Source organism: Chenopodium quinoa, unplaced genomic scaffold, assembly GCF_001683475.1.
Source record: "Chenopodium quinoa cultivar QQ74 unplaced genomic scaffold, ASM168347v1, whole genome shotgun sequence".
NCBI classification, from domain to species: domain Eukaryota; kingdom Viridiplantae; phylum Streptophyta; class Magnoliopsida; order Caryophyllales; family Amaranthaceae; genus Chenopodium; species Chenopodium quinoa.
The window spans coordinates 954,895-978,874 of record NW_018742890.1 but is presented as its reverse complement, the minus strand read 5'-3'; the positions used below and the strand labels follow the sequence as shown (position 1 = coordinate 978,874).

The following is a 23,980-nucleotide window of genomic DNA, read 5'->3' as shown; positions in this document are numbered from 1 at the left end:
GGTGTAAGACCGTCTGAGATATTACTCAAATCAAGAGAAAATCAAAAGTCAGCCGGTACCTTAACGAGTTGATTAAAAAAGCGCTCAGCCGGTATCCGGATACGTCTGGAAGAAGAATCTGGTTGCACAAAAAGCGGCCGGTATACTCTCAAGGAATTTTTTGCGAAATTTGTAAAGTGAAGAGGAGAGGGGGGTGGTCTTTATTTATAGACAAACCTAGAAGGCGAATCGCCACCTTGCGCCTCAAACATTCAAAATTCGAACTTCAAAAAAGAGGCGGGAAGCAGACCAACCGTCGCTTCCCCTGAGTATGACACCTGTCACAGGTGACACGTGGCAAAGCCACGTCACACCTGTGAGGGGCAAATGTTTAGGGTAAAAATACCCTATGCCACGTGGCCCAGTAGCATGATGACACGTGGCAGCCCATCAGAGGGCCAACGGGATCCAATCGGATGCTGACACGTGGCATTAAAACCCTAATCAGGGTGCATGTTTTCCCACTATAAATAGGGGAAAGATTCTCCTTTATGGGATACATAAATACAAACACAAAAAACCGAGCAATATTAATTGCGGAATCTCTTTGAATCAGGGAGAAAAACCCATTTACTTTCCGCACTTTTACCCATCCGGAATCATATTAACTTGATCTTCGGAGGCGGAACTCCACCCAACCGGAGTCTCCGTGCTTTTGCAGGTACAGACGGTCGGACGCGCATACTCAGGATTGTAACTCTCCCGAGGGACTCCAAAAACCCTTGAAACAGTATTGATACGAAATTTTGTTGGTGTCATATGATACATTTGTTTATAATGGTAAATATCACAAATTTTAATTTAATTATAATTAAGGAATAATTTTTATTTCTTATCATAAACGCTATTAAAATTTATCTGATAATAGTAGGTATATAAATCCTATATCTAAAGTAGGAGTATATATAAATAAAGTAGGCATTTTTCAAGAGGTTGGGCCATTTTCGGGCCGGGCCTAAAAAAACAACTAAATATGCATAAAAATGCATTCCCAAACCCGCCCAAAAAAAATCCGGGCCCGGCCGGGTCCAACCCGATTTCGGGCCAAAAAAACCCGCCCAAGATTGGGTCGGGTCGGGCCGGACCATAGTTGATCAGGTCTAACCCCACCCACACTACTTTTTTTTTTTTAATTATTTCTATCTCTTAAGCCTAGTGTTACAACTAATGCGAAACGGAGGGAGTAGAGGACTAAAATTCTATAACTACGTTAGTACGTTGGTTTCTTACGAGTAACCCATATATATAAATAAAGTAGGCATTTTTCAAGAGGTTGGGCCATTTTCGGGCCGCGCCTAAAAAAACAACTAAATATGCATAAAAACGCATTCCCAAACCCGCCCAAAAAAAATCCGGGCCGGGGGTCCGACCCGATTTCGGGCCAAAAAAAACCCGCCCAAAATTGGGTCGGGTCGGGCCGGACCATACTTGATCAGGTCTAACCCCACCCACACTACTTTTTTTTTTTAATTATTTCTATTTCTTAAGCCTAGTGTTACAACTAATGCGAAACGGAGGGAGTAGAGGACTAAAATTCTATAACTACGTTAGTACGTTGGTTTCTTACGAGTAACCCACTACACAAGTACTCCGTAACTATTCCAAAAATACTCTCCCAGGATTTACTCTCGGGCTCAACCAGCAACCGAATTGCCGACCTAAGTCTCCCGCTTGACCGCAACCATTACCTGTCACAACCACGTATCCACCGTCACAAGTCCACGAGTCGGCGGGAGCTCTCCAAGAGGCGACAATCTCCTTGCTCATCATCATTTGAAAAAGGTTAGGGTTTCTATTAATTAAAAGTTCATGTTCATAAATTTTGTTTCCTGAAATGCTTTTGATTGCATTTGCTTAATTGGTTGTTGATGCTAGAAATTAAGGCAACTTTGGATAAAATTGTAATATAGTTACGGATTTTTTGGTAAATCAGTCAGCTGTTAAGTTTATATCTTATTGTTGAAGTTAGAATAAATGTGATTATCTAATCATGTGAATTGTAATTGGAATCAAAATTGAAAAGAGGATGGATTATATAATGTAATTAAACTTATCTGGAGAGATTTGTTTTTGGATGTAGCATAGATGCTATTGTAGATTGTACCAAACTATGAAAGTTGTAATCAATTGTAATAATTTTATTAAGTACTTTTAGGCTGTGATTTGAATATTTACGTATTTTTGAATAAAACTATATGATATGATATTTTTTTTGTCTTGCTTTCTTGTTTTGGCTGTCAATTGGCACAATGGGACGTGGTCAGTGGTGGTCTTTCATTCCAAAAATTTCAAATCTGTCACTGGCTCCAATACAGGTTGCCATCGTTGTATCCACTGCTTTATCAGTTTTATCAATTAACGCCTTCTAATTTATTTTTATGTTGCCTATATCACGCAGGAGGCTGAATGGCACACTCTCACAGTCAAGCCAGTTTAGGACTCACTCAACCTACCAGCGTTGAACCTATTAAGGTTTATTTCTCATCATTATCAGCAAAATTTTGAAGCTCATTTGCATTTTGTGCTTTGCCTGCATTTTTAAAGTTTGCTCTTATCCACTTTTGTTTGTTTTTTTTATTATATATATATATATATATATTACTTCGTGCTCTATTTTACTGGTTGGATCTCTCGTTTAGCAGACTTGAATATTAGTTAGTGTTTCCTTTTGAATATAAATGTCACTTGTAGATTCTAAACTCTTAACTGTTGAAATTTGATTGAAGGTATCATTTACGGTGAAAGATATTGATGTGACAGAGTGGACAGGAGACTTGCTTGCTGTGGGTGTTACAGAGAAAGACTTGAGCAAGGATGACAATATGAAATTTGAAAATTCTATCTTAAAGGGGTTAGATTCCCAACTAGGTGGTTTGTTAGCTGAAGCCTCTGTTGAGGAGGATTTTACGGGCAAGGCTGGCCAATCTGCTATTTTTAGGCTTCCCGGATTAGGATGCAAGAGGATAGGATTGATTGGACTTGGTTCTGAGTCTCCTTCTCTGGCAGCATACCGTGGTCTAGGTGAAGCTCTTGCCACAGCTGCAAAGGCTGCTCAAGCTCGTGCTACTGCTGTGTTCCTTGCTTCTTCTGAGGGGCTTTCAGCAGAGTCAAAGCTTAACACTGTTTCCGCCATCGTATCTGGTAAATGCCTCAACTTCATTCCTTGTTTGATGCTTGTCGTTTGCACTTGTCCAGTCCATGATACTTTATATTTATGTGGTGAAATGTCTGTGACAGGTACTATCCTTGGAGTGCATGAAGATAACAGGTTTAAATCAGAGTCGAAGAGACCACTTCTTCAATTTGTGGATATTGTTGGCCTTGGAACTGGGCTTGATTTAGAGAAAAAGCTTAAATCCGTCGAAGATACTTGTTCTGGAATTATATTTGGAAGAGAGCTGGTTAATGCACCTGCTAATGTACTTACTCCTGGTTAGTATGGCTCTTATATGTTGTTAGGTTCCAATTGAGCTTCCTTTCTTTCCGTGTTCACCTTCCTAAGAGGTTGGTGCAAGTTTATTGAATTTCCAAGGGCAAATGATACATTTTTTATCTAAACATTTTTTGAGTTTGAGATGGCTTAGAGGAGGGAATAAGAAGAATAAACTACTAAGCTGTATGCCTCCAGGACTAAATACAAGAGTTCTTAATATATTCCTCAGGAGTGCTTGCTGAAGAGGCTTCCAAGATTGCTTCAATGTACAGTGATGTTCTTTCAGCAAAGATCCTTAATGTAGAGCAGTGCAAAGAACTGAAAATGGGATCTTACCTTGCTGTTGGTGCAGCTTCAGCAAATCCGCCACATTTCATTCATCTGTGCTACAAACCTAGAGGTCCAGTTAAAGCCAGATTAGGGCTTGTTGGGAAAGGACTGACATTTGACAGGTGAGTTTGTGGGGATGAATTGATATGATTAAATTTTGCTTCACCCTTTGGAACTGAGTTGTGTCTGATTGTGGAGTCAACTTTAGTTATTTACGGTTTTATCATGGGAGGGGATGATAAGATGCTACTTTAAGAAGTTGATTTTATATCCTGTATGTGACTGTGGGGATTTAGCTCTAGATGTTTCTTATTATGAGTTCATGACATCATACCTTGGGAGGTGATGGTACCACCTATAGTATGTTAATTTCCTTCATTGCTAATGCTTTTACCTCTATTACATTTCTTTACCTATAAATTCACAATTTTGGGCTGTTTCAGTGTGTAGGTGCTTTTGATACTTTTCTTCTTCAGGATGATTAATGTTGTACTTCTTATATTTTGATGTTGTTTGTTTACTAAGGTTATCTCTTTTTTTGATTGATTGTCAATAGTTGTCTCTATTTGTATATTCTTGTTGAAGTGCATTTGGATGCTGAAATTAGCATGCTCTTAAGTGCTTCCCTTTGATTTTTTAGTGGGGGCTACAACATCAAAACTGGACCTGGTTGTTCAATTGAGCTAATGAAGTTTGATATGGGTGGCTCAGCAGCTGTTTTAGGTGCTGCAAAAGCGATTGGTCAAATCAAACCTGCTGGGGTTGAGGCAAGTCTCAAAACTTATTCTCACATTATCACATATAAAGGAATAAGAAAAAAAAAAATGCTATTCAAATTTGTGTGTAGCTAGTAGCCTAGAACCAGTTTAACTTAAAGACAGCTGTGAAATTGCACTCTCCATTTGGGATACAGTTTATGTATGAAATGTTGAAGATCTTGGGCATGTGCAGGTTCATTTTATTGTTGCCGCCTGTGAAAATATGATTAGTGGGACTGGTATGCGGCCTGGAGACATAGTCACTGCTTCTAATGGAAAGACCATAGAGGTAATTCTGGAATGTAACAAGATTTTCTTTGTATCAAATAATTAGGTAATTCCTAATCAGAGGGAGTGAGGGACTCTTAACAATTGTTGGAACTGGAGGGAGTTTTTGTAAATTAAGAAGACAATTGAAATAAATTATTTATAAAAAATTAGACCGCTCAGACATTCTGGTTGTCCAACCAGAATACTGTTATGACTTGAAATCTTGAATCAATTGAAGGCTGACAGGATAAAGAAGACTGGGTTCATCTCGGATTTTCCAGTGAATCATTAGGTCGTCTCTTGGTTCTTATTTTCTTGTTTTGGTCTCTTCCATCTTGATGCATCCAATGTGGAGAGGATTGTTATCTTTCTGACAAACACCTTCAAAGTGAAAAAGATTGGGTGTCTTGGCAATTAGCTTGTATGTTGCACTTCTGCATTGGTGATATGCACTAAGAAGAGTTGATATGATTATCTAATGTCCTTATAAACATTTAGGTTGTATTGATGTGTCACATGTATGTTTTTTTTAACTTATTATTTATCTAACTTTAGCTTGTCAATCATTATGTTGAATGCAGGTTAACAATACGGATGCAGAAGGTAGGCTTACTCTTGCAGATGCTTTGGTGTATGCTTGCAATCAAGGTGTAGAGAAGGTATAGTTAGGTGTTCAATATTTATGTATCATGAAAATGATTAGTTAATGGATGAACAAGTGCACGCACACACAAACCATATGTGAATGGAGAGTTGAAGTGGCTTGCTCCTATATCTCTCACCGACTCAAAATGTTACCATCACCATCCGGAATGGTTTTGTGCATGATTTACTCTTGTTTGTTAACTTCCCGTATTGAGTAATCCTAGAAGCCCCTCGCTACCTTGGCCCATCACGAATAAAAGACTTTGTATCACAACAAATAAAAGACAATGAAACATATGAAAATAAATCTTTAGCCACCTCATAACTTTAAAGAAAAAGTGCATGATTGATTATTCATGCAAACTAAATAAACTATATTAATGGTAACTTGCCACTTCATAATGTATGAAAACATCCAAACAAGACTCATTATTATTTTTTACAAGAATAAAAATTACAAGTTACGAAGCAAGTTCGAAGAACTACACAAAGAAGCCCTACGAACATGCTGCATAAATTAGGGCTGAGCAAAACTATCTGATAATCCGAAATTCCGATCCGCATCCGATCCGAAAATTTCGGATATCGGATCGGATATCGAAAATTTCGATTTCGGATATCCGAATATCCGAAAAAAAGTCGGATATCCGATCCGAAATCCGAAAAAAACACTTTTTTACCATTTTAAAATATTTTCGGGTAAAAAGTTAAAAACCTGGATCTACTTTATAGTTTATACCGCCCCCTACTCATTTCTCTCTCATCCCTCTTCCTTCATTCTCCCCCATCCTTCTCTTTATCTTCAGCATCTTATTCATTTTAGATCGAACACAAATTTGCTTAATTTCATTCTTCTTCTCCAAAATTCCAAACATTTCTCCAAAATTCATCTTGTTCTTTCTCTTAATCTAGCCCAAATGAATTAATTTATTGCTTCAAAACAAAATACCCAGCACCGCCACCTCTAGCAACTTCGGCTTCGTCGCCGCCGTCACCTCAGGCCACCATCACCTCCTACTCCACCGTTCGACCTAGCCCAAGTGAATTATTTACATTTTTTTTTGAAATTATCTTGGTTAAATTACTAGCTTCGAGAATGGGGGTGGATTGGGTTAAATTCACTAGCAACGTGAATAATGTGGGCTGGGGTGGTGTCGGATGGGTTCACAGGCGTCGAAATTGGTGGTGGGTGGGATGGGTTCATAGGCGTTAGGTGGGATGGGTTCCCATTTCCCAAGCTGCCGCCCTGCCCATGCTGCTGCCTGCTTTCAACCCTAGCCAAGCACCGACGCCCGCCTAAGCTTCAACTCTAGCAGCCCATGAGCTTCGAAATTTCAAGGTTTTTGTATTTTAGATCTAATTCTAATTTAGATTAGAAAATTGATCTAGGTTTATTTTTTTCAATTTTATATTTACTATATTATTAATTTTGATATTATTGGAATTTTAGTTTGTAATTGTAGTTTATACTTATATAATTAATTACTTTAATTTCTAATTTTTGGACTTTGTTATGTATAATTGTTTTGCAATAATTGTATAAGTAGATCTAGGTTTTTATTAAAGAAGTCGGATATAGGATATCCGACATATCCGATCCGAAAATTTCGGATATCCGGATTTTCGGATAACCGAAATTTTCGGATCGGATACGGATATCAAATATCCAGATTTTCGGATACGGATATCCGATCAGAAATCCAGTTTCGGATCGGATATCCGATCCGTGCTCAGGCCTAGCATAAATCCCGTATTGCATTGAACTTGGGAATTGAACAAGAGAACATAAAGAAGTAAGGCTTTGGCTTATAACTAAACGAGCTGAATGTTAGGCAATAGGGGAAAGGAATTATGACGACTTAGACACAACAGAGTTACCTTTACAAGTGACACGGTACCCTTCATTGTGGGTACCTTTGGCATATCCTTGAAGGAAGAGACTATTACCATACTAAAAACCCCACAAGAAACTTATGGAGCCCCCATTTTGGAGAGTAGGGTTAAGATAAAGGTTTTTTCAATGTAATGAATCGAAAATCCATTACTAAGCTAAGCTAATACAAGAGTTACCTCGAGATAATTTTTTAAACCCCTTTTGATTAGTAACAACACAGATAAAAAAGGTAACAACACACACACACACCAAGTCAAGACTAGCCCTAAAAACTAAATCTGATCATAGGAAAGGTCCATCATCCATCCCCAAAACTACCTAACTCGAATCCTAAAACACTACAAGAGGAGGCTAACACAGCCTCCCAGATCCCCTAAAAACTTAAAAAACCTAAAAAAAAACCCGGAACAATCCCAATTAAAACAACATTTATAGCATCAAAGATCACCATTGAACTTTCGACTAAATGCCCAAAAAAATGCAAGGACACCACAACACATACCAAAACACGAACTTAACTCCGAAAGCCACACAAAGACGAGTACATATGAAAAAGTTCAAAAGGCAGACCATGAGTGAAAAGAGGGCAGAAAATCAAAAAAGAAACCTTAACAGAGTCTTTACCTTTACCAATTGATTCGAAATCACGAGGTGGCGACGAAGTTAGCTCCAGGATGAAAGCCCAAAACCTTAGTTGACAACCCGTAAGGTAACAAATCCCATCCCAAACAAGAAATCCTAACCCAAACTTCACCTTTAAAGGAGTGATATATTGTAGCACGTTTGAGGAAGCTTTGCAAAAGGATTCCCAAAACTTTAAATCCCATGAACCCCTTTGAAACCGAGGAAAACGAGAAAGACACCTGAGGTGGAGAGGGGCTTGGCTCCACTTTTCTATAGAGGACGCTCGAACCTTGTGGTGGCTAAAAATAACGTCCGCTTGCACAGGAGAGGCACCGATTTTTTTTTGGAGTTTTCTCACTGAACGGAGCAGGAACCTTGGTGAGTCCCTAGGTTTCTGGTGGGGGAGGTTTTTTACTTGAGGAGAGAGAAGTGAGTGGTTTGCTGCATAATATACAAGATTCATTATTAGCGCAACAAAGCAAAGTAAAATATCCAAACCTATTTATTGCTTTTGGAGTATGTTATCAATGTTAATCCTCCCTAAACCCTAGTGCCAATGCGTTCATCAAAGCTCTCACCTTTAGATGCATCCTCCCTCTTCAAATGAAGTTTGTGGGTTGATTTAATAATTGAGAAAAGCAAGAACAAGTCCTTCTAGTTTAGAAAGGTAGTCTACCTTGGTTCAAGGAAGATTTTCGTTTGAATGCCTCTATCTATTTTCGTTCCTCTAATTTAGAAGTGAGCTCATCTAACATCAAATAAAAAATAAAAAAAAAAAACAACATTTGTATGGTGGCCTGGTGGGGAGATGACAATTGGTATAAATTGAGGATATAGGGCATCGAAAGGCTCTCCTCTATTAATACCTTACATCGATTAATATGATGACCATCTTCTACCTTAAATCTTTGTAAACGGGTTAACAAATAGTGCAACGAATTTCTAAGGACAACCATGTGTCACTATAAGTGCATCTTGTGCATCCCACTGGTTTTGGTGCAACTTATCAATGCCAAAGAGTCCAAGCATTATGACATTCACGAAGAAAACGCCACAATCATTTTGTAATATAGTGACCTCTTACCCTTATTCTAGACCTTCTTTTGTTATCAATCGACACACCAAATCCCAACTCACGCAGTGATGTTTGTTCATATTGGTTGACCCACACTATTACAATTTCCTCATCATCCTATTCATCCTAGTTGCAGCAAATCTTGAATTTTGAATAGGCAGGAATTTAGTGGGATACCAAACAAACAAGACTAAATTTATTCCACCAAAAGCATAGCAAATCTTTCCCATGTTATTAAGTCTTAGAGGTATCCACTTTTCTACCGAGGACACTTGAACCTTGTGGTGGCTAAAAATAACGTCCGCTTGCACAGGAGAGGCACCGATTTTTTTTGGAGTTTTCTCACGCAGGAACCTTGGTGAGTCCCTAGGTTTCAGGTGGGGGAGGTTTTTTACTTAAGGAGAGAGAAGTGAGTGGTTTGCCGTATAATATACAAGATTCATTATTAGCGCAACAAAGTAAAGTTAAATATTCAAACCTATTTATTGCTTTAGTAAAATTTAGTGGGATACCAAACAAACAAGACTAAATTTATCCAAAGCAGAAATTTAGTGGGATGCCAAACAAACAAGACTAAATTTATTCCACCAAAAGAATAGCAGACCTTTCCCATGTTATTGAGTCTCAGAGGTATCCTTGAAATAACCAGTTTTGAAAAGATCTTGTAAGTGATTTTCCTCCAAGAGGCAAACCCAGAGCTTAACATCCAACCATAGCTGCATGCATACAACAGAACAACATAATCATGATTAAAGATTACTATATCCCTGCAAAACTACATTTAGTGAGAATTATTTTTAAGCGTTATATTTGTAGTAGGGTAAGAACTTCTCTTGAATTTCACCTATCTACTGGCCACAAACAATGTAGTGTTGTTCACATATTGCAAATGGGTAGCATGCACCTCCTTTTCTCCTCACATTAAGACCTTCGATCTCCGGTGAGACATCAACTACTTAATTGATTAGGACTGTGCACCTTCTTGGACCGGAGATCGGCAGAAAAATTCCTGTTAAATTAGTCTAGACCTTAATTTTCCTATTTGGTCTTAATTTAGATTGATAAGACCCATTTTAGTTGGTTTGGCAATTTTCTCAAAAGATTTTAAAAAATTAAAGTGAATTACAGCTTTTACATACCCCACTAAGAAATTAAATCAAAACCAAATCACTTGCTAAACTCAAGTAAGACATTCACCATTTAAAGAGATAATGTATTTAAAAGTTACTCAATTGAAAACGAAATGGGCTTGTATAAGCAGCAGCACTAAGGGAACTGGATCCAATGGCTACGATCCCTTTTACTTTTATTTTCTAAATTGCATGAAGGTTAGATCTAGTAAGGATTTCGTTGGTTACGTAAGAGTGGAAGGGTATGATGAAAATTTGAAGAGAGAGGACATAGGAGGAAGAAAGAGGGGAAAGGAGGGCACAGCAAGTCTAGAGGGTTATAAGGTTTTATTAATCATACCCGAACCTGACTAGGAACTTGGAATCCTACTTTTTCTTGGACTGGAGACTCGTCCGGTCTGATTCAATTTGAGTTTCTGGTTATTTATGCCTACCCCAAATTGTGATAATAAAAGGAGAGAGATTGCCTTGCCCAACCCTCTATGGGATGAAATTAACCTCTCCATAGGGGCACTATTCACCATAACTATAAAATTCAGAGTTAGACAAACAATCGCAAATCTGATTGATACAATCTTTACTTATAAGTACATCATAAAATTTCTAATTCTTAAGCCTTTTCAAAGCGTAGGTTCAAGATGGCCTTAACTGACTTTGACTTCCTAATCCATCATTTTATTAGCCTTTGAAGCAACATCCTAGATCTGTCTTTTCTTTACAAAAGCACATTCAAATTCAACCTTGAATCAAAACCCCAGTTCGGACAAAATATAGTTTCAAGAAGGGTATAACAAACTAACAATAGTAGCTGCCTTGTGGAGAGCTATTTGCGATGGTGGCTGATGTGGGAGCAAAGGGTATATTCATAAATAATTATCTTATTGGACTTCAAATATATAGATTTGGATTATATTACAGGTTAAAGATGCATGAAGTATATTTTATGGGGTTATTTTAGTTACTTTTGGATTTATTTTATTTAGTTATTTTGTTATACTATCTAGTAGGATTCTTTTAAATTACATTAGTGTTATATTTTATGGCTATATAATGTCACCTGATAGGCTGATATAAATATTAGACAGAGTTGATTGAATTGAATTTCTTTTGATGAGCTTTTGCTATCATAGGTTTAGGTTTTGTAAACCAAACACAAAACTGTGTTTTTTTTTTATTTATTTTTTTTTTTTTTTTTTTTTTTTTGCATCTTATTGATTGTGATTAACTAGAAACCCTTGAATTCCTGTGAGAATTGAGTAGTATCAGATTTTTCATTAAAATTTTGAATTACTTCATACAATAAAATCTTCGTCATCCTTGGAATTTGAACTCATCACACCACATTTTTACTAGCATCTTAAAATTTGGGTGTCTGGTCCATAATTTCATTTTGAAGAAGCGTAGGTACCCATTGAGCTGGAGATAAGTAAAGAAGAATAGCAAAATGATTTTGAACATGCAAAGGAAAGTCAAACTCGATGTGCAGTGTGTTCGAGTTCATTGTAATGTCTTTAAGTGAATTTTCAAAATTGGAGAGAAAGATTAGATCTTTGATTATTGGAAATGCAAAAACGGGTCTTAAATGTGGCTTTAGGCCACCATAGCAAATGTCCAAGCTTACAAATTTATAAATATCCCCCTTATCTACTCTTTTTTCCCTTATGTAACAAGTTCACCAATCTCTAAGATGCTACCTAGTACTAGAACTTAATTACTATTACTTGTCTGCTTCTGAAAATGAAAAAACAGTTATTCAACCCACTACCAAGTGCTTGTTTGGCCTCCTGCCTGGCTGCTGTTTGGTTGGTTGTTGCTGGTGCTTGTCTTGCCGCCTCCTGGTAGTGAGGGTCACAGACTCACAGGTGGTCTGTTGTAGTTTGTTACATTGATGTCCTTGGAAAAAATAAACCTATCCAGCCTAGAAAACTTCCGATGGTAATTCCCAGTGCACCAGCATTTTTCAATGCAAGCTCACAAAGTAGAATATTGTCTTCAGAATTTATTCTTTGTTGAAATTTTATGTATCTCATTCAAAATTAGATGAGCTTTAGCTCTAGGTGAGTGACTTCGATTCTTCGCTGCAAAAAAGTAATCCAACTAAATTTTGACGGTTGATGTATATATAGGTCATGGAGCTGTTAAGCTTCTTAAAGGCAAAGTTTATTATGCAGTACATGAAAATATGTTTTTGTGGATGGTCAGATAGTGTAATTATAATGAGATGTTAATGGACTTTTTTTGTACAGTAGTACTGAAAAAACTTATCTTTGACAAACCTTTATCTTTGTGTAAAATTTATATCTAAGAGATGCACTAATCATCATGATGTACCTTCTTTGGCAGATAATTGACCTCGCGACATTAACTGGAGCTTGTGTTGTTGCTCTGGGACCTTCCATAGCAGGTTAAGTGCATATTTATGATCTTTCCCTGCCAGTAGCTAATTTGCCTATTGTGGTTGATGTTGTCATCATAGTGCATCAAAATTTTTATTGTTTAGCCTGATAATGTGAGGATATCAGTTAAATATGCTTTCATTAATCATTGTATCTTGAAAAAATAGAAGAGTTTCTCCCATCCTACTGGCTTTTTTATTCATCCCTTGCTTGTTTTCCAGGTGTCTTTACACCCTATGATGCACTTGCCAAAGAGGTGTTTTCTGCATCAGAAGCTACTGGAGAGAAACTCTGGAGGATGCCTTTGGAAGAAAGTTACTGGGACTCAATGAAATCAGGAGTGGCTGATATGGTTAACACAGGGGGTCGTCAAGGTGGTTCCATCACAGCAGCTTTGTTTTTGAAGCAGGTAGAGTGAATACTTTATCTTGTCCCCCCCCCCCCCCCCTTTTGTCTTTATATTTAATCTTTAAAACAACCTTAAAAGTCACTGTTGGGCCATGGTGGTACTTCTCTATCACTTCAGTAAGCTTGTCATCATGCCATTATTGTTGCAACTCCTTTTTATTTCACTCTTCTTGTTATCTTCATTTTAGTAGCATCCTGCACCATTATTGGGACCAATTTAATACTACAATATCTTATGCTATCACAAATATTATGATTACTATTTTTATTATTCCTCTAAGGGGGAAGGTTGATCTTATTGGTTAGTGGTGTACAATATCATGTGGGTTTGTCTATTCATAATCATTGTTGGGTTGTTGTTGATACTTCATTTGAGTTGAGAGATAAAATTTGCCATTGAAGGACATACCCTATTTCCCCCAATTTAATCTTAGTGTAATATTTGGGTTTAGATTAGTTCAAATGACTTGTAAAAAAGATATTTCCTCGTGAAGAGAAGTGTAGGCCCTTGATTTAATTGTACTTTGTACAAAACTTTGTTGTGATGTTTATAAATGAAGCACTACTAATGAAATAATATTCCTTCACTATGGGACTTGATGCCCCAAAATTGAAGGTTTCAAGTGATTTCAATGGTGGAAAATTCAAGGATAGTCTTAGAAGGTAATGATTTCTAGGTTTTATGTTAGGTGTAATGACTGTACAACCCTAGTTACCACAACTGTTAACAAGAATTATGTTCCAGCAAAACAATATCAAACATGGTGATGTATATGTGAGCAAATTAAATAAAGAAAAAAGGCTAATTAATTAATGAAACAATGACCTGCTAATTAATTAACACAAGTTTGGAAGTCTAAGGCCTCATAACTTGTAATAAAAATACAATAATAGTTGGTTATAAAACTCACTGTTGAAACCCATATATTAAGAGTAAGGTAAAATGAAGGAATTTATAAACACACCAATAAAGGTTATTATAAGAATGGGTCTTAGATCCACATTAGAGATGATTTTAGATGTTTTCCAAATATATTAAGGAGCTCCGCTTATCAAAGGAGTTAGGGATAGTTCTAATGTGCACCTCTTATCTCGTAGTTCTTGTTCGGCATAACTAGTGGGAGTGCGAGTAGCTGTTAATTAGTATTAGGTAGAGGTTAGTTGTCAGGCAAAAGTAACGGTTGAAATACTAAAGTACATACTTATTGTTTAATAAAGTAACCAAAATTTGACAAAATCTCCACGCTACCTTTGAAACACTACTTATTTTAACGTTAGAAAAGCTACCTAAACGCTAGCTCAACCTATCCAAACCACTACTTTGCCAAACACTCCTTTTTTTTAGTAGTGTTTAGACTTGGTCAAAATGTTTACCGCTAGCTCATACGCTACTGGTGAATAGGGCCATAGTAAGATTTAGGGCCAAAAGTGGGATGATTGTAGATCATATGTTGTGGAAATCATCTATTGGAAAGCAAATAGCATATTTTTAGCACCTTTTAAGGTAGCTATGATGCATGAATTAATTATTTTGATTGGAGATTATTAACTTCGTTAGGGGCTGATCGCTTTTTGTTCGACAAGACATGCCTTTTTTTCTCCATAACTTTTATGGAGTAATTTTTTTAAGTGTGCCTAAATTCTATAATGTGCACACCTTACACGTGCTCTTTGCACCAGGCTTTCGGACCATTATAGCCTTTACACTAGCTGAATTTAAATGTGGGGATCAGATATTATTTACCATTGATTTTTTTTTTTTTTTTTAAGATTATGAAATGATGTTGGATAGGTTGTTTGACGTCAAATCTCTAAGTGATGGTGTTTGGTTAAGTTATGAGGTATTGTAATGTGTTAGAGGTGAAAGATGGAATACATGGGGTAACAATTGTGATTGTTCTTCTCAAGATAGCGAGACGATTAAGGGTAGGTGTTTTAGTAAGACTTTATTTGGACAACAATGCACGACAATATCGAGTACTATACCATGGATCCAAGTCCATGATTACGTATCCTTATCTCATAATAACATTTGAGCTATGTTCATTTTTTTTTTTGCAGTTGGAAAATACTATATTTGTTCATATTTTCGAACTATTGATAAAATTTGAACTACATGTCCCTTCATGTTATAATTTCAAGGGTAGAACAACTAGGATCCCCGCATAAGCCTTCCAGTGAAAGATATCTAACTTTCCAGGTTTAAGAAACCTTTGCAATCTTTCCCTTTTTTCTTAATTTTATTTTTTATTTTTTAATGTTATGGGGTCTTTTAGTTCAGTTGACCCTCTATCTTCATCATGATTAAAAAAATAAAATAATGTGAATATAAGAAGTTAAAACAAAATAAATAACATGACAACAACAAACAACAAAGCCCTTAGTCCCAAATGATTTAGGGTTGGCTAAAATGAGTTGTCATAAGGAATTTGCAAAATATGGAACAAAGCAAGAATAGGGATTAAATGAAAGTGGATGAAAATTTGAATGGACAAATAAAGAATGGTGGTATAAATTGAATAAAAAAAGATCTAACATAAAAATTAATAAAGAGATTAAAATACTTTCTCCACTCCAAAGGCATCTTATTACTTCTTCAAATTTGCTTGAAAAATGTTGTCTTGTAAGCTTCTTTTTCTCTCAAATATATCTAAGCCTCCATTAAAATTCCGTCATTCAATCCCAGCCTTTTCAATTCCATTTTGACTTCTTCCTTTTGAATTTTTCGCATAAACTCCCAATTAACTAGATATCTCCAATATCTTGGATTTGATCCCCATTGAACAACCTTTCAAAGAAGGACCTCCATTTATCCGTTATCTCCTCGTCTCTAACCATCAAACCTTTCCAATGTATTGCATCTTCCTATCTTTCATGTGAGCAAGTCTTTAAATCCCTATCACCTATATTTCGTATCCAAGCTTGCATATAGGTCTCGGTTCACCTTTGCTTTTGCATCTCGTACGAGCTTCTTTGCTTCCCTTCTAGCTCTTATACTTCTCATAATACACATCACTCCTGCATTTCTCAAACATTTTATAGCAATTCTCGTTCACTTGTTGCACTTCTTTGTTCAACTTGTCCTTAGTGTCATGCTTCCTTTAGATTCTCTTACGACCTCTTTCGCTACTTCCTCAATCTTATTCTCCATTTTACTCCACACTAAATCTAGTCTTTGCTATAAGACTTAACTTAATTTTGCATCGACCATCTTTTACTAAAAGTTTCTTATTTATCTCCTATTATAGAAATCAAGCATCTCTTTCTCCAAGCATTCCTTACCAAAAAGAAGTCATTTTGACTTAGCATCATCCCCACTGATATAAGTCACTAGGTGGGATATCAAATCAAGTGTTCATTTCACCTAATTGATATACTAATGCAAATCCAAATATAACTCCATTCTTGTCGTTGTAACAAAATCTTCATGAATACTTTCAAAGCTATCCCTCCTAAAACCCACATGTTCGTTGAGATCATTACCAATGTCCAACTGCTCACCAACTTCCTAAAATTCATGTCTTATAAGTCATCCAATCCTATTTGTGATGCATGTAAACTTATAATAGTTACAACCGGATCTCGTATCACATGCTTAATGCTCATAATTTGACCACTCTTTCTACACACCTTGATTACACATATTTTGGATCAATATGATACCTACTCTGTTCCTCCTTTATCCTTTCCCAGTTAACGAAGCTTATAATCGCTTAGAGCTATATATATTGCGTTGTATCCAAGTCACTTAGTCTCTTTTACGCACATAATGTTATTTTTTTCCTCTTCCTAACCTCTATTAATTTTACCAATTTCTCGGTCAAACATCGGACATCGGATATATTGTGTCACAAACTGCATATTTGACACCAGGATGGAAATTCTTCCATATTTTTCACTACACCATGCCTATGAAATGTAACACATTGCCGAGAAAGGAACGCCCCAGTATATCCAAATTTCAATTCATGTCCGTAAGATGTGACTAAGTTATTATGCTTAGTGCCATAGACCTACTACTACTCTCCTTTATCCCTCATTTATCCAAGAGCGACAACAAATGCCACAAAGTAACACAAATAAATAAATAAATAACATGAGATTTGATAAATTAATTAAAAAAAAAAATTAAAGGACATTAATAAGGTTCACAAAATATATTGATTGCAATCACCTTTTGTCAATGATATTCAGTCCACTTGGATAAGTAGCCTAATAAACATAAGTTTCCTTAAAACAAAGCTAAGTTTAGGGCTAATATGATATACTTCCTCTGTTATTAATTATTAAATGTTGCAACATACCCTTTTTCACACTGTTTGAGAAATTTGGTCCCACATGACTTTAAACACTTAAACTAATTCTTCTAATTACTCGGTACTCACCCACTTCATAATCTCATCCCTACCATAGTAAAAGGCACCACCGCATCGCCTCAATCATTGCGGAAGCCACCACCACGACCACAACCACTACCTAAACCAATGTCACCTTTGTCATTTTTTTTACTACCACTCACCTCAACTCCAAAAGTCACCTACTACAAATAAACTGTCACCACCTCCATCAAATCCTCACAATCATCTTCAAATTAATGAAAAATCATAATTTATAGCATATATAAGAAAGTTCAAATTTAAATTGTGAAATTCAAATCTAAACAAACATAATTAAAATCTACGTTAAAAAAAATTGAAAGATGAGAGAGGCTAGAGGAGAGAGAAAACTCATCACCCTCATGGTTATGGTTAGATAATGGTGGAGTTGCATAGGTACGGTAGGTGGTGATGATTTTGGGGTTTTAATTAGGGTAGTGGTGAGATGAGTTGTAGATATAGAGAGTTGTGTGGCGGAGGCAATTGCAGTTGCTGCTGCTGAGGTTTTAGCGATTGTAGATTTGTTGGATGTTTTGATGATAGTGGTGAGGGTGCCGGTGGTTTTCCATGAGAATGGTTGGTAGTTGTAATGAAGATGGTGGGTTAGAAGTGTTGAATCGTAAAAGATGGTGAAAGTAGGTTGAAGAGATAGAATGAGAAAGTTGTTAAAAGGGGACGGGGAATTAGGATGAGAGCGGGTAATAAGATAATAATATCAGATCGATCAAATAAGGGGAAATTTGTAAGTTTGTGGTAAAAGCTTTCCATTTATATTGTGTTGTAAGTATTGTGACATTTTCATTTTAACTAAGTGTTTGAAGTAAAATAACAAAGGAAGTATAAGGCAAGGTAAGAGAATATAATATTGATAAAGCTTACAAAATATGTATAATAACAAATTTTGAACTCATAATAATAATCAAACTGATGACGTTCTAGACGAATTTTACAGACCTTTGTGTATAAACTAACCTCTTTTAGTTAACTTTTAATCAAATGCTTTGCATCGTAATGGTATAACCAAGGCCATTCAATCTCAATGAAGTTAGATTATATCCATCTTCGGTACTTTCCACACTAAAGTATGGCCAATTCGAAGTTTCATCATAGTGTAACGAATTACTTCTTTAGTTGTTTACGATGAACATATTAATAAGAAAAATAAGCTAAAAAGAGCTAGGAAAGGTTGTTTGATTACTGTCTTAATTGGTAACTTTAGGTCACCCTCTCTTGTTTCACTCACTCATAAGCCACTCTCCCTTGTTCCCCTTCCCCTTTTTTCATCCTATCAAAAAGATCCTACCTACCCTCCTACTAATCGTTTGTCTTCTATTATGATGATTGTTGCTCCACTAATGCCTTCCTTAGTCATTCTTTTTTCCTTCGCTTCTTGTAGTCATCGAGGGCAGGCCATTTCGGATATCCGATTCGATCCGATATTTTGGATCGGCAAAAAATCCGATCTAGAAAGCACCGGCTATTCGATCCGAAATTATTAATTGAAAAAAAACCATACTTATTGGCAGTGGCAGCACCACCTGTTCAAACTTCATGTAATAATAACCAAAGCATAGCATAAATAAATTCAGATTGTACCGTAGTACCATCGATTTAATTTAAAAAACCATGTTTTTAAAAAAATAGACCAAAATAAATTATTTTTAATCAAATTGAAAACGAGTAGAATATCACAGTAAAAAGTGTAAATAAATTCATTTTATATAACAATACCTTCAAAAATATTACATAACATAGATGATAGATCTATAAACCTCAATTAAAAACCCATAATCACATTCCACAAAATAATTATCATATTACTATCACTACATAATCTGGTTAATCCCATAAACCCAATAAACAATTCCAAAATCTAACCACCTAAACCATAAAGAGTACAAACTACGTTAGACAAACTTCAATTTGTCGAAAAGACTGAATGACCGTCGAGTGAGAGTAATGACTCATGAGTGTAGATGGTCGAGTGAGAGTGACGAACTAACGACTCACGTTGAGGAGGGCTAGGCGAATATGGGCGGTGACGATGAGGGCTACGGGAGGCGGGGAAGGTGAATGACAGAATGAGGTTTTGGGTTTTGTTTCATTTGGATTTTTTTTGTTTAAACGTTTATTACTTCTTATTTTGTAAGAAAACCGGATCGGATCAGATATCGAAATTTCCAAAATAAGTGATCCGAATCCAATCCGGAAAACCTGAAATATAAAAAAGCGGATCGGGTATCAGAAGTTCCGGATCGAATCAACTAGATCACGGATCGATCAGATCGGATTATTTGCCCAGCCTTAGTTGTAGTAGGTATTCTAGCCACATCGAGACTTGTCCTTGCTCATTGCATCTCCTCTTCTATGAAGCTTTACCTTGTCCTTAGTGAACGAAGGAAAACAATTATTGATGAGGGAGGCCTCTTCCTATGTAGCTATCATTGGGAGTTCTTTCCCGTTGTTCTTCATCCTTTAGCTTTAAGTACACATCATCCTCTAGCTTTAGATGAAGCTAAAATGCGTCTTCCCTTCTTTGCTTGTCCTTATTGCTCTTCATCCTCTATTAGCGCCTTAAGTAGATTCATGTGAAGTTCTTCATTGATCCAAGCTGAAATTTCTCTTCCCTTCTTTGCTTGTCCGCCCTTTGCTAATCTTGATGAGGCTTGCGGGATCCTTTCCATACACTACCCTAAATAGTGTCATGCCGATCGAGGAATTTAAGAGTTATGATAGGAAAATTCGGCTCTAGATATTTTTTGTTTGTCCTTTCGTTTGGGGATGGTATGTGTGATGCGTATTTACGCAGCTATTTTGAGTTTCTTGAATAAAAGAAACAATCTTTAAACCTTTCTTGGATATTAATATGTTTAATATGTTTAATATACAATTGTAGTTGTATGTATTCGTTTTCCTGGAGGAAAAATGAACTAAAGAGTTTTTGTGACACAATGATAGAACTCCCAAGGCTCGGTTGAGAGGTGATACTTGCTCGGTTCAAGAATCAAAATTTAGCACAACGGCAAGGTTTAACAAACCATAAACACAAGCTAAGCTCACGTTTTTCATATGATAATCAAAACTCAAATCTCTACCGAAAACGTTACAACCTAAAGCCCTTTACATAGGCAAATATTCTAAAATCTAAAGATAAACTAATTTCTAAACTAAATCTATCAAAATAAAAGATAAATAACAACTAAATATAATCTATAATAACCACCCAAAAGATATACTTTAACTAACTCTTCTAGTATCTTCCTGATATGCATCAATGTGTTTCTCTTGAGCTCCGTCCTTTGCAAGTTAAACAACACTCGATCTCGATTCGACACAATGAAGGAAACCCATGGATTCGACTATTTCTTGCGTGAATTTCTCGAATGGATGTTTGAGGCCTTTAAAGTGAACAAACTTTGATGTTCTTTCCATTACTAACATTACCGTATTGACTACTTTTAGTGTGGCAAACCTTCTATTTATTTTTCTATCAAGCCGTGCTTAGCTTCATATAAGCTTCGATATCCTTACGTATTCACGGCCAATTCCATCTGGCTGCCACTTGCAAATACGTTTTCATCTTTCCATTGTGCTCTCCTACTATGTTGCGTAATATGCTCTGCATTATGCTCGGTCAATAAGTGGGCAATATAGGCATATCTCGAGAAAAATTTTTGTAACACCCGGTTAACCCTAGTTTTTCTCTAACTCCCTTAGATTTCATTGGGCAACCCACTTGACCATAGCCTTTATCTTCTCCATGTCTATCGCCACTCCACTCCATGAAATACCTCTTCCTTCCCAAATTTGGGCTTGTTTTGATATGCAATGTTCTCCCAATTTCGAAAGGACCAGTTTCATATGTTCAAAGATGGCTTTCTTGAGTAGCGCTATAGATCGAAATATTATCATAAAAGACTAGCAAAAACTTCCTCAAATCGGCTGAAATACATCATTTCTGAGAGCTTGTAAGGTTTTCAGAGCATAATTTAAGCCAAAGGACGTCACCAAGAATTTGCAGTGCCCCTCTTGGGTTTGAAATGTTGTTTTGCGAGTGTCTTGTGATTTTACTCGAACCAATTAGTGGTTAGAGTTCCCGGCCCAAGTTTTTACGGCTATTGTACTTTGTACCACTTGGCAGGTCCCTTTTTCTTGTGTGAAAACGCCACTGCCCAACAATACTCTAAATTCCTTCCCTTAATTGGCTATAATTCAGGCTTACGTCATGATATTGGTGGAGATGAGTTATGCTAAGCCCGGGAATTAATTATTATCACCACTTCCCTCTCACCGACCTGCCAATACCTTCATGGTTTTAGGGTTCAAAATCCCCACCATTGAATACAGGGATCTCCGCCTGTGCCGCCTCTTCCTTGCTGTACCATCTTTCTTCCCGAATAGCAAGACATTTAATTCCCTTTTTTTTTACGCTGATATCCCACTCCCCACCTTTTGTCACGTCACAGCCCTTTTGCCATTCTCTCTTGCAATCTGTCTCCAACAACCGTTGTGGTTTGCCGGAAGATGGGTTTGATGTTGTTGATGTTTTTAGAAGATTACTGAAACTTGAGACTCACTCATGGCCATGACTATAGTGCTGAATCCTAACCAGCTTCTTTCTTTAGGGCTGATGAGTTTCTATTGTGGATTATGGTGAAGTTTTTTATTTCTTATGTTAACTATTTGATGATGGACTTTCTTTGGCACGTTTTTGTATCGCATCAAAAATTCAATTAATGGGAAAGCTAAGGTGGTAACGTTTATGAGGACTAATTATCTAGTTGTTTCTAGGAACATAGCGTTCACCTTGGCTCTTAATACATGCCTCCTTACTAATCGGACTAAATTTTAGTAACTTCCATGCAAATAATGAAGAGGTTTGGAATTTGTGGTCTCCTTTGTCAACCTCTAGAGTTTGAAAGAATTACTTATTTGTCCTTATTTTTAGAATGGATTAGAAAATAGAGGAGACACAAGCATACAACTCATAATAATTTTAGCGTTGTTTTTTCATTAGGAGTTTTTTCACTAGGAGTATCGTGGCAAATATTTTGTGGTAAAGCTTTACTGTAACCTTCATGGGCCTTCTCTAAATGAATAATGAAGTCAAAGATTTATTTTTCCCTTTTAATCGAATTCATAAAACGCAAAACAAAAAGGTGATCCCCCCTCTTTTTTTTTGGGAATTCATCAACTTTGGGGCTTGGCACAGACTCCAAGTCAAAAAATTTTGGAAGTAAATGAGTTGTATTGGGTTCCCCTCTGACAAAAAAAGAAAATTCACTCTTGAGAACTAAGATCTCAAAGTTATGAAAGCTTTGTGGTTTCTTGGTAACCATTTTGTTAATTACAGGAGGAATACCATGGGAGGAAGTCTTGATCTAGGATAGCATTCATCATCTGCATAAAATTTGAATTGACATAGAGAAAACATATCTTCATTCGTATGAAAATGAACTTGAAGTAATCCTAATGATTAAGTGAACCTTAGAAAACTGAGGTAAAATTTTTTTTCAAGATAAACGATCAGAGTTAAATTTTTTGAGTTTTTCCAGATTAATTTTTGTCCAGTCCACGTTACAATTTCGAGCAAAAACCCTCATTTAATTGCCTGAAGTAACTTCTATCTTACCCCAAACTGAAAGTGCTTAATGTGAATACCCTATTTCGCGGGCTATAAAGCAATACACATAGGGAGTTTCTCTAATGTAGGTGATCCTGTTTAGTTTAATATTCACAGGTTTAAGATCAAGGATTATTGTAAAATTATCAGACCTGACTGTGTAAAGTGTTCATTTTTGTTTGTTTAACTATCGACTGTCAATTCTGACTTCACATGTTACTTTTTGCAGTTTGTGGACGAAAAAGTTCAGTGGATGCATATAGATATGGCTGGTCCAGTTTGGAATGAGAAGAAACGTTCAGCTACAGGATTTGGCGTATCAACGTTAGTGGAGTGGGTTTTGAAAAACTCAACCTCATAATTGGTGACCAGTTGAAACTGATTGTATTGCATGCCAGGATAATGCTCAAAATAATTTTATAGTTCCAGTAAGAGTTGAAACATCTCATCCCTGTTTTTTTTTTTTCAATGTACAACTTTGCATGATATGACAATTTTTTTTTTTTTTGGAAAATTTAACAAGAATAATCCAACCTTTGGTCGATTCTCGTAAAATATTTTACCTTTGATTTTTCTAGAATAATTCAACTTTTGCTACCCATTTTCTTCTACCAATCCTAACAAGTCACCCTACCCATCAAACCGGTTACTAAATCATGTGTCACTTTCTTATTTGTTACTTTTACTTTTAACTTGGAAGTAATTTTAATTTTTAAATTCTAATAGTAATTAATTAAAATTAAAATTAAAAATCCCCTCCCCCCCTTTTTTTTCTCTCTTCCTCTATCAGCTTCTTTCTCTCTCCTCTCCATTACCCCCGTCACCACCTTCCTCCATTACCAGTTTACCACCTCACATCCCCTCCACTTACCCACCAACAATAGCACCTACAATCACCTCAACACACCAACATCACCACTGCACTCAACACAACACCTGCTGCCACACAAACTCCCACCAGCTGTAAGCAGTCACGTGC

At 36.4% G+C, this 23,980-nt stretch overlaps 1 protein-coding gene across 2 annotated transcripts; it reads left to right on the top strand.

Annotated features, from left to right (window-relative positions):
* Nucleotides 1-1,603: 1,603 nt before the first annotated feature.
* Nucleotides 1,604-23,449, top strand: LOC110726937 (leucine aminopeptidase 1-like). 2 transcript variants are annotated; one of them, XM_021906482.1, is made up of 12 exons: nucleotides 1,604-1,821; nucleotides 2,304-2,354; nucleotides 2,438-2,511; nucleotides 2,766-3,180; nucleotides 3,277-3,471; nucleotides 3,702-3,924; nucleotides 4,443-4,569; nucleotides 4,754-4,849; nucleotides 5,412-5,489; nucleotides 12,542-12,602; nucleotides 12,816-13,003; nucleotides 23,231-23,449. In XM_021906482.1, the coding sequence occupies exons 3-12, from the start codon at nucleotides 2,446-2,448 to the stop codon at nucleotides 23,360-23,362; spliced, it is 1,581 nt and encodes a 526-aa protein (XP_021762174.1). In that variant the 5' UTR covers nucleotides 1,604-1,821; nucleotides 2,304-2,354; nucleotides 2,438-2,445; the 3' UTR covers nucleotides 23,363-23,449. The 2 variants fall into 2 exon arrangements, with proteins under 2 accessions (XP_021762174.1, XP_021762175.1); XM_021906483.1 differs by lacking the exon at nucleotides 2,304-2,354.
* The last annotated feature ends 531 nt before the right edge of the window (nucleotides 23,450-23,980 follow it).

Excerpts from the sequence above, each read along its gene's own strand:
- LOC110726937 (XM_021906483.1), top strand. The coding sequence starts at position 2,446 with ATGGCACACTCTCACAGTCAAGCCAGTTTAGGACTCACTCAACCTACC. Across the intron at positions 2,512-2,765 it reads CCAGCGTTGAACCTATTAAG|GTATCATTTACGGTGAAAGA; the intron begins GTTTATTTCTCA and ends ATTTGATTGAAG. Across the intron at positions 12,603-12,815 it reads TCTGGGACCTTCCATAGCAG|GTGTCTTTACACCCTATGAT; the intron begins GTTAAGTGCATA and ends CTTGTTTTCCAG.